General features: G+C 42.1%; 1 protein-coding gene across 1 annotated transcript; it reads right to left on the reverse strand.

Annotated features, from left to right (window-relative positions):
- Positions 1–814: 814 nt before the first annotated feature.
- NDP (norrin cystine knot growth factor NDP) lies at positions 815–11,036 on the reverse strand. The gene is made up of 2 exons (XM_032756762.2): positions 10,584–11,036; positions 815–2,066 (listed from the first exon to the last, which is right to left on the reverse strand). Exons 1-2 carry the CDS (start codon positions 10,755–10,757, stop codon positions 1,839–1,841), a joined length of 402 nt encoding a protein of 133 aa, XP_032612653.1. The 5' UTR covers positions 10,758–11,036; the 3' UTR covers positions 815–1,838.
- Between the last annotated feature and the right edge of the window lie 377 nt (positions 11,037–11,413).

The following is an 11,413-nucleotide window of genomic DNA, read 5'->3' on the forward strand; positions in this document are numbered from 1 at the left end:
AATTTAATTCCATTTATGACAAAATTCTTCACGTAATGGTCCAAATTGCCATTTCACATTTGCCTTCAGAATGAGGAGAACCTCCAATTTAGGAGACTGGCTGGCTGTGTTACCACAGAGATTAAGATCAAGGTCAAGATTTAATAGTATTAGTTTCATTCTGTTTCAAAGCCATGAATACAAGTATAACCCTGATGGCTTTCTTAAGAATGTGTGAAAGCTGTGCCAAAGAGTGTTCAAAAGCATTATCTCTACTGGATAAGTAATTCACAGGTTGGCTGTACTAACAGTGGGGGAGTTAATATCATCTCTAGTTAACCAGGACAAGCTTGCCCTGGAAACTGATGTTAGCATCACGAGTATTCTTGTAATGCCCAGTAATATCATTTGATCCTGAGCACTGGACAGTCAATGGCACAGAAATGTTGTTAACTATTTGCCCTTCTGCTGATTCTTCCAACTTCACTTATGGATATTTATTTTCTTCTGAGAAAAGTGAAGAAATTAAAAAGGAGGGGACTCCTCTGTTTTATTCCATAGCTTCCAAGGAAGCCAAAATGCATTAGATTTTGTGTTTATTCAATGAGCTAAAATCTAAAACTCAGAGTCAAATTTAATAAGCCCTCAACACCTTGGTACATTGATTTCAAAAAAATGTTCCCACCATGCATTCTGGAACCCCATTTCTCTCTCCTTTTTTTTTTTTTTTTGACTCTTTTACCATATCATAGGAGATGCTCAAGCACTAGCTACATGTATGTTCTAGTCCACATGATAGTAGGATATCAAGTAGGAAAAAAATAAACAGTCAAAATTTTGAAGATATTGTCTTTTTATTTCAAAACGTGGGAATAACTCAAAATTTGAGCCTCCAGGACCAAAACGCATTTGAACCAAACGTTCAGAAGACAAGCCAGGCCACCATTTTGGCAACACGTTTCACATGGACAAGTGGATATTAGAGAATGATGCCCACGACACGGCTAAAGCTATAGCACACCCACAAATAGATTCATACTTGGTTGTCTAATTTGCATGCATGAGTATGGTGCATTCTCCATGCCACTAGTACATAGATGCCTTTTCCAGAGTCAGTGCAGGATCCATATTTGTGCAAGTCTTTAAAAGTCTGCTCCCTTACAAAATTTTACCATAATTTATCTGAGACAGCCTTCCTGTGACAAATTCTTTATGCTGCTTTTACTTCCAAAAAGTCATTTCTGAATAATAATTATAGCTGTCAAGAGTTCCAGCATCACATAAAAGAATCTGTTTGTTAGTTATTTTAATGTCAGTTCGCTGGCTGTGAGTAAACCTAGCTAAACATATCCACATGCTTGGTATCTGGAATTTGAAATCGGTAACCTTTAGCAGCAATGGCAACCTTAGACCAAAATGACAAGGTAAAAAAAACATCAACAATAACAGAAGATGTCCCAGGAAGAGCTGGGCTTTTCTGCTTTCCAAAGTAAATTCTTCCCCAACATGCACCAAACACTGACAGCCTGACACGCTTGTGTATGAGGGCCCACTTTTTCCCACTAATGCTGAATTGTTGGAAACCCAAACAGCATTGAGAGCCAAGGGGGAAAATGCCTGAATCTGAAAATGAACCAAAAGAAATTGTACCAGAGAAAGGAGATGGGAACTGCAAAGAAGTTCCCAGAGTATCTCTCTCTGTCAACAAGCATGTAGAGTCTTTATTACTAGAATATGCAGAGTCCCGGGAGAATTGTTGCATCCTTTTTTGCCTTAACTCTTCTCTTGCCAGTCTTTCCCTGGCTGGTCGAACTGCCTCTACAGTTGTCCCATCCAGAAGCCACACACAGCAGCAGGCCTCAGGAATTGCATTCCTCGCAGTGACAGGAGAGGATGTACCGGTAGGTGGCAGTGAGTCGCATGCCCCCTGAGCATCGCAGCCGCAGCGCCTTCAGCTTGGAAGTCTGGGGCCGGCAGCAGTGACAGGAGGAACGGAAGGGTTGCTTGAGGACAGTGCTGAACGACACCAAAGGCTCGGAGCGCGACGCCTGGCCGCAGTGCCCCTCGCACCTGGCCAGGAGCACCATCTGGGGAAAGAAGAGGAGGTGGTTACTCTGAGCATGCCACAACCTTAGCCAGGTAAAACAGCATCTTTTGAAAGACCCTCACACTCCTTGCCAATTCCTGCTAGATTAGACCAGTGGCTCAATGCATGTTGCATTTTTTTTTAAGTCAACATCCAGGCCCCATTCGGATCGACTGAATTAAAATCCTTGGGGATAGGGCCCAGGCTTTCATGGTTTTCAAAGCTTCTTAGGTGATTTCTAAGTGTACTGAGGGTTTAGAACCACTGAATGACGCCCATCACTGTGACGTGCGAGTAAAAACCAAAGAACAAAAGAAGTTTCTCCTGACGGGTAGTGGTCTACCACTGGCCCAATGCATTGCAATTCTACCAGTAGCAAAATGCAGAAAGTCAATCCAAATTGAAACCAAGAAGTAAATTAAAATGACTACCAAAAAAAAAAAAAGAAATTGATTTGTGCAGGAAATAGCTAAAGAACAGGAATATAGTTTCTGAAGAAGAAAATAGGATAGCCTGAGTAATGCTTAGGAAGAAACATTCTGGGTGCTGCAATTTGGGACAAGACAATGAAGTAGAGACAGGGCATGTCTGGGGCCCTGAAATCACACTTCTGGGTTTACACATTGAAGGAGCCTGGGATTTGTGTAATTGCATCTGCATCTTCAGAGTCAATGGGGGCAAATATTAGGATGTACCCATTCTGATAATCTCTATTTCCAAAGATTGGGCTGGAATAACGGAGGCTATGTGTTCTTTATAGTAGCTCTTAATCTGGCTTTAGCCAACAGACACCTTTAAGAATCTGATGAAAACTACCAAAGTTATCCCCAGAAAAATGTACATAAGCGCACACACAATTTGCATACAGCTTACCGGGATGGACAAAAGGATCATTTATGTATCCCATACATAAATCCTGGTATCCTGGGAGTGGGAGTCATGGGTGGGTACAGTGGGGCAGCTTGACTCATTAAGCTGCATAATCCTAATATCAAGATGGGGAGGGGAGTGGAGAATCTGAGATTATTGGTCCGTGGTTATGTAAGAGGTTTTGCTTGGTGAATTTCATGTTAAGTGATGGAGAAAAAAATCCCCTGGGCCAGGTGTATTGTCTCATGCCTATAATCCCAACACTTTGGAGTCTGAGGCAGGAGGATCACTTGAGCCCAGGAGTTTGAGACCAGCCTGGGCAACATAGCAAGACTGTGTCTCTACAAAAAAAAATAAAAAGTTAGCCAGGCGTGGTGATGTGCACCTGTAGTCCCAGCTACTTTGGAGGCTGAGGCAGGAGGATCACTTGAACCCAGGAATTAGAGGCTGCAGGAAGCTATGATCAATCCACTGCACTCCAGCGTGAGTGACAGAGCAAGGCCCTATCTCAAAAACAAAAGAAAAGAAAAAAGAAAAGAAAAGGAGAAGAGAAGAAAAGAAAAATTTGTCCTATAATTCCAGAACCAACAGCAAGATCATAAAATGTGAAACAGTTCAAATGAAAGATTAAAAGATATATATATATGCATGAAACCTTTTGACGTTTACCTTACAATATTGTAGGAATTAGCAGTTGTTATTAAAGATTCACCAGCTATTATCTCTGACATCATCCTGTAGGGCAGAATTAAACACCCAAGGTTTACAAGAAAAAAATAGCCAGTCTAGCTTTCCAAAAGGGAGAAAAGATGAATTCTGGTAATTATAGATTATTGGCATAGTTATCTGAGAATATGCTGGGGCTAAATCCAACAATCACTTAGCAACCACCAAGGCAATATGAGATACTAGAAAAAAAAAAAAAACAGCAGGGCTTAGGGAAGAATAAGTTGGACTAGACCAGTGAATTTATTTTCTCTGAATGATCACAGAGGCAGAGAGAAAATAGCAGCTGTAAGCTGTTTTGATTTTTTTAAAGCTTTTGATTCTATCCTACCTGCAATTCATTTTGACAGGCAAAGTAAACTATCAGGAATGGTTTTGTTTGTTTGTTTTGTTTTGTTTTTAGAGACAGAGTCTTGCTATGTTGTCCAGGCTGCAGTGCAGTGGTTATTCACAGGCATGATCATAGCACACTACAGCCTTAAACTCCTGGGCTCAAGGTATCCTCCTGCCTCAGCCTCCTGAGTAGCCAGGACTACAGCCATGCACCACTGTGCCTGGCTCTGAAATGGGTTTTGAGAGATTATGCCATAGGTCAGTAGTACACAGGCTAGTCCCTAATTCCCACCCCCATTTCTCTAATGAGAGAGAGAGAGAGTCCAAGATCTTCCTTAGTCTCTTCTCCCCCGCATCTGCCTGTATGTGGGAAGAGCTGCTTGATACCTCACCTTGGAGTATTGTTAAATTTGCTAATCTCTCATCTAGATCACCTATTAGGTTGATTAAGCAGTTATTCACAGAGTCACCTTCCGTAATGGAGTCTTCAGAGGTGCAGTTTCAGTCTGGGTGGACAAAGTAAATCTGTGCCAACAAACAACTCAGAAGGGCCAACAATGATATGGGACATAATATCCAAGTGATGTATATACAGGTGAACCAAACGTAGGCCTGACTGACCGGGCCATTAGCACTGTCCATAAAATGACCAAGTCAACAGCGTAGGGCTATTTGTAAATGAGCTAATCTGGTTGCAATCTCACTAAAAGATTTCAGGATGTCCAGCTCCACCCCCAGCCCACTCTGAAGGACAAGAACTCCAGGCACTGAAGGACGTGGGGCCACCTCCAATGGGCTGGGCCCCTCTTCCTCGGGAGCTGGATTGTTTGTGCAAGAAGATTGCACAGACATGTACAATAAATGCCTTCAGTAGTTCAGAATAAAATCCAAAATCTTGAAGAGGAGTCAAGGCCCTTCATGACCCAGGTTTCACATGTATTTCCAGTCTTACTTACAACTGTTCTCATCACTCTACTACCCACTCCCTACTCCAATCAAACTTAACTACTTAGGAGTCCAAGAAAGTGCCCTGAATTCTCCTGCCTCTTGCCTTTGCTTATGTCTTCTATCTCCCAAATATGTCCTTTCCACCTTGCTCTGCCTAATAAAATCCCACCTATCTATTCTCTGTAGCCAAATTCAAATGCTCTTTCCTGGAAGAAAAGACTATGAAGCAATTATTGGACCCTTGATGTTCTCAACACACACACACACACACACACACACACACACACACACATGCACACACACACACACACATACACACACACACACACTCCTGGAAGGAAATCTATCTCTGTTTTGTGTGTTGAAGTGGTAAAGCAGAAGTTTGAAAAATAAGATCCTTAAGGGATGGAAGGAATAACCATCTGCTCTCCTGGTTTACTCTCAATACTTCACATTTTAGCTTCTGCCATACCTTACCTGTGTTTCAGCACTTGAACATCTCCTGATCTCTTCCGGATCAGAGCTTCTCAGACTGGAAAGTGCATGTGAATCATCTAGGATCTTGTTAAAAGGCAAGTTCTGATTGAGTAGTTCTGGCCTAGAGCCTGAGATTCTGCATTTCCCATCAGATTCTGGTTGATGTCAGTCCTACTGGGCTGATGCCCACACTTTGAGTAGCAGGTCTCTGGACGCATTCAAGTTTGAGGGCTCTGCTCTAGATGAATCACTAGATAACCATCATTTCGCTAATAAGAACATTTATTGAGCACTTACAATGTGAGTTATTTCATCCTTGTAACAACCCTACAAGAAAGTACTGTTATGATCTATACTATTAGGACAGATAAGGAAACCCAAGCTTTACAGAGTTCCAGTAACTTGCCCAAACTCACATAGGTGGCAAAATGCAGAGCTGGAATCAAACCAAGGTCTATCTGAAACCAAACCCCTGACCTAAACCACTATAATACCTGCCTCCTGATACCATGTTTTCCTGAGGCATATGCCAACTCACACACTTCCTTATCTACATTGATTTGCCTCAGGAACCCCTGACCGTATCCATAGACATACAAGTCTAACTTTTTCTTGTGGGCTTCTTGGGACATTGGCTTCACCATCCCCAAGCTTATGCAGAGCTGAATCTTCCAAGAGCCTTGACTGACCAGATGTCACCATTAGCATCAGAATAAAGACCCACCTGTCCCATCCTAGAAGAGCATTTTTGCGATTTTACTCCAACAGAGTGGAAACATAGTTTGCCTTTTTCGCAGCAGTGAACACTGTGCACCCTTATTTCCATGGCACCTCTTGAAGCACCCCCTTTCTCCTCAGGAACAAGATTCACCCATGCTTCTCCCATTCTTTCCCCACAGGCAGCCTCAATAACTCCGCTCATCTTCAGGGGCCCAGGTCAACCTCCAAAAGATCTGTGCTAGGCTGAGGGCACCAAGACAATTGCAACCAGGGAACAAAGCAGCAGGGAGATGGTGGGGGCTTTGAAAGGGTGGATGGGAACTCAGCTCACTCCAGCTAGAGACTGGTCCCTTCACTCAGGTCATGAATCAAACGGATACAAACTGATCTTTGTGCACAGAACACCTCTCCTCCCTCCCTCCCCATTTTCTTGTAAGCATTATGAAGGCAAAAAAATTGTCTCTTTTTTCTTTCTTTCTACTTTAGAGTCTCCAGCACCTTCCACAGCACCGTGACATGGTAGGCACTCAGTATAAATTTGTTCCTTTTAAAAAAATCAAATTATATCTCTCAAGTAGTCTATTGTATCATCAACACAATATTCCTGACTCCCTCCATTTCTCCTATCACACCATGAGCTTGGTGGGTAGCAGTAGAAGATGGCTTGGGGGTCCTGTTAGGAAGCTGTTAGGACTCAGCCCTTAGCATACCAGGTCCTTTTTTCCTAGGTTTTGTCCCTCAAACCTCTTCCTCCTTATCCTTTGTTGTTGCTCTTCTGGCTCCCCACCTGCTCCTGTGGCCCTTACCAGTTCAGACAGTCATGCCCTGGTTCCATGCCCTGGTTCCACGCCCTGGCCTGGGGCCAGCATCCCCCACTCCTCACCCAACTGAGACTTTCCGGGTCTCCCCTGCCAGTTTGCTTTCCCACCCTCCATTCCTGAAATCCCCTCCCTGGCCCAAGTCCAAAACTCATCCCCCTCCAGCCCCTCCTTCCTCCACTCATCTGGGAAGGAAGGTTAGACAGACATCGGGGCTGTTTCTCTTTTACTTTTATCCTCCCTGTTAGCACCCAGCACAGTGGCTTACATTTACTTTGCTCTTCTGCCCCACCCTGTGCTTAACAAGAACTACAATAAGGTTCATTTTCCTAATCTTTTAAGGCTATAGGAGATCCCAGCAGTTATTGAGATCTCAGTTGTGACTGAAATAGAAAATTGAGTCTAAACACCTGCTTAGTTTATAACCTTATCATCAAGATCATAATATCATCTATTAAATGGCTATTATGTGCTGGACACCGCTGGATGCTTTACGAATCACCAACACCCATACCCATACCCTCAGGTAGAGAGCTCTATTTTGCATGGGAAGAAACTGAGGCACAAAGAAGGAAATTACTGAACTTCCTCAAAGTCACTCATTCGGCAAGCCATAGAGCTGGAATTGGAAACCACGTCTCTCTCACTTCAAAGCCTGGCATGCCTCAGTTCTCATAGAGATTCCACCAGGCAGTCTGTTTCCACTACCAACTGGTCTTTTGCCTGTTTGCTCTACAGCCTTTACTCCAAATTTTAGAGAAACTTAGTCTCCCATGAAGATTATAAATGAACCTGCTATTCCCAGGATCTTTTGTACCCAATCCCAGGAGGTGCCACCACTTAGAACTATCAGACACATCCTAATTTGTGGCCACACTGTCCTCTTTGGTGGGCCACTGTGGCCAGTCTTTTCTGCCTGACTCCCTCTCAGTCCTTTCCTGAATTGCTAGGAGATGGGCAGCAGGGACCTAGGACTGGCCAGCTGCAAGTTCAGGGCTGGGATGAACAATCTCATTGAAAGCTCCCAGAAAGGCTTTCACTATTTATTTTTTCTAGAAACATTGCTGAGTATAAATTATTACTGCCAGCAGATCAGAAGTAGAGCCTGAACTTCTGTGTGATGGCTCCTACATTCTACTTGTGTTCCTCCAATATGAAGATCCAAGTCGTGGGAAGATGAATGCGGTGAGGCAGACATTGCCACTCCCTGGCTATATGATATCAAGCAATCTGATTATTTTGGGCTTCAGTTTTCCTTACCAGGATAATGGGAATAATAATGCCTGCCATCACAGGTTTCTTGGCAATGATTAGAGTATACCGTATGAGGTGCCTGACACATATTAGGTGTTCAAGCAGGTACACTCCCTTCCCTGAGCCTGGGTCACATTCTCCCTTTCTTGTCTTTACAAGGCCAGATAATGGATGAATGTGAGTCAGAAAGCATTAACAATTGGCAGGCAAACAGTAGGCACATGTTTATTAAATAATGACCCTTGAACATGATGTCAAGGGAAAATTTTTATAGAGACAAAAAAATCTACCCTAGTCTTTTCTTTGTAAAAAGAAGCTAGGGTAGATTGTTGTTGACTCTTTTCTAGACATAGACTAAATGTTTTATCCAAGTCTCTAAAGGCAAACAATTTCATTAAGTGAGACCCATTAGAGAAAAGATCAGCCTGAGAATGTAAGAGTTAAGAATTATAGAACATTTCCAAATTAAAACAGTTTTGCTCCTGGACACATAGAGAAAAAATCTAACCTAGAAAAGGTCTGGGTAGTTGAGATTTTGCCAGGCATATTTTATGGCCAGGGAAGAAAGGTTTATAATTGCAAGCACCATTTACATAAAACTATTGCTATATTTGGGATAGTTTGGGATGTTTGAAAACAGATTGTTCCCATGAAATTACAAACATTTCTCCTACTATCACAATTTTGTGCTGTTATTTGCCATGGCATTCTGGAAGAAACAAAGGTGAATAACAGTACACTAAAGTCTGTTTCTAAGACTCACGCTCAGAATTCACATGTGAATTTCTTTGGTTTGAGTTCATGATGTCTCTTCTTTGACCTTCGCTAGATTAATGTGATTGTTGCCAAAGTACTCCTCCATCATTTCATCCAATCTTTCCAGTTTGTTTTCTAGTTTTTATAGATGCTCCTATTTCTTTGTTCCTTTCTATCATCATAGTGACACTTTCTTTGAAATAATTTTAATTCCTTTTTTTAAAAAAGAATCATGATTATGGAGGACAACTCAATACAGAAAGAAATTATCCATGGAATAAAATCACTAAATATTCGTGCTGTCTGTTTCTGAAGGGGGAGGGAAGGAGAAGCTAATAAAAGCTGCAGTCAACCTTACGTGGGCCCACAATTTTTGAGCAATCACACTTGTAAAAGCACTTCTCATGTTTTTTCTCAATTTTAGTTTCCTTTTCCTAAGAAGGAATTGTGGCCCTGCAAAAATTTATGTTCATCTATTTACTCCATTTTTTTGGTTCTACAAGCACAAATGAGAGCCAGAAAGTTTTTATTAAATGGAAAATCTCTATTTTTTCCCACAGTCATAGATCTTATTAATATAATGGTTAAAATGATTTAACTCGAATTCTGATCCTCCTAAACTAAAATGAATCATCATCACTGAGCTATAATCAGAGAAATTAATGGAAATCTTCAAGGCATACAAAAGTCATAATGTTTTTGAATGGAGAGTGGAGGGATTGGCTTATATGGTCTTAGTTCTAGTAATTGATATTATAAAAAATTCTTAATTATACTGGTAATTTCAAAAAATACTAGCCATACAAGAATGTTTAAGTGATTTTCATCCCAAAACTAAATGTGAAAATCTCTGAGGTTGGGCTAAACAAATTATTATTTACCAAATGTGGACGAATTTCATTCATGTGCCTGTTTAGGGGCAGTGACAGTCGTGAGATCTCATATGTTCCACCCTACAATGTGCCTCCCTTCTGGGTGGTCCATGTAGCTGGCCACTCTTGGTGGCCTTTTAAGCATGATATTCCTTTGCACACCACTGAGGCATGGATTGCCTCTGCAAGAAACATGCATCCTTTTCCAAAAGAGAACGATTTGGATAAGCAATGTAAAAATGATAAATGAGCATGTTGCCACCTTATCTTTTGAAATCATTTTAACAGAAATGTAGCACCTGAAGAAAGGCTCAGACCACAAAGCCAGTTATTTCACCAAGAATCTCTTTAAAGAGCCCTCCAAGAAGTATGTTCCACTGCTCAATCACGTTCTTTGCATTCTCCTCCTCTTTATTGATGATGGAGGTAGAGAGTTATGATAACTTGTAAACTCCATTTTTCTTTTTTGGAAAAGCACACTACCACTCATAAACGTCACAGCCAGGGGCAAAGGACACCTGTCCCACGGGATGGGTGTGCACATGATTGATTAGGCACTTTTACTGACAACAGTGCAAAGCACGGAGGGAAATTCTAAAAGCCTCATTCTCCCACAAGCCCTGTGGGCCAGCCACATCACTTAAGTTTGGGCTATGATCATAGTTCTACATCCCCTGACAAAGAAATATGGCTTCTCGCCTGTTTCTGAGGGAAATGCTCTCCTCACAGAGACCTTCGTCTTACCTTTGAGCTACACTTGTACAATGGGTGACTGATAGAATCCACATAGTGGTGCCTCATGCAGCGTCGAGGGTCCGAGTCCATTATGAACGAGCTGTCCGTTTTACTGTCTGTATCTCCCATTATCACCAGCAGGGAGAGCATAGAAAAGGATGCAGCTAGTACATGTTTTCTCATTGTTGTAAGGAAAAACTTCTCTAGAAGAACAGCAGAGGGAGGCAGAGGACAAAAAACTGGAAATGGCTTCACCTCCTAGGATCCAGTCCCGTTCAAGGAAAGGGCATGATCGGGCTGAAGCTTTCTGGTTGTCATTGTCCTTTATGTGCTGGAGTTTTGTCTTACTCTTTGCGCTTGCAATCCATCATCACAGTATCTGCTGCACAGCTGGAATGAAAACAGAAATTATTTTCCCCAGAATTATTTACCCAGAACCACTAATGGAACCCAGGAGGTATTAAGTAGAATTTTTCCATGTTATTTTGAGAGGAGAATATTGGTTTCTAGAGTGTCATTAGCAAAGGCTGTCATCCATTCCACCCCAACTCTCATAGCTTATGCTACATATTTATAACCATTTGGAGGTGGACACAATGGTTTAATGGAAGCACATGTTGACTTTAATTGCTGAAGTCCATGTTCCTAGGGGCAAGAATAGTTTGAACCCATATTAAAGATTAAACATGTTGTTCTGGCAACAACGTAACCGAATTGGGTGGTCTCATCTTTGTCCTTGGTTGGTGGGGGCGGGAGGGTCTATTCAGTTTCTCGGAGAGCTTTGGTGTCAACGTCAGCTTACAGGGCTAGAGAGGAGGCAGGTCAGCACCAATGAACAC

This window comes from Hylobates moloch, unplaced genomic scaffold (assembly GCF_009828535.3).
Source record: "Hylobates moloch isolate HMO894 unplaced genomic scaffold, HMol_V3 SCAFFOLD_7, whole genome shotgun sequence".
Lineage (NCBI taxonomy): Eukaryota > Metazoa > Chordata > Mammalia > Primates > Hylobatidae > Hylobates > Hylobates moloch.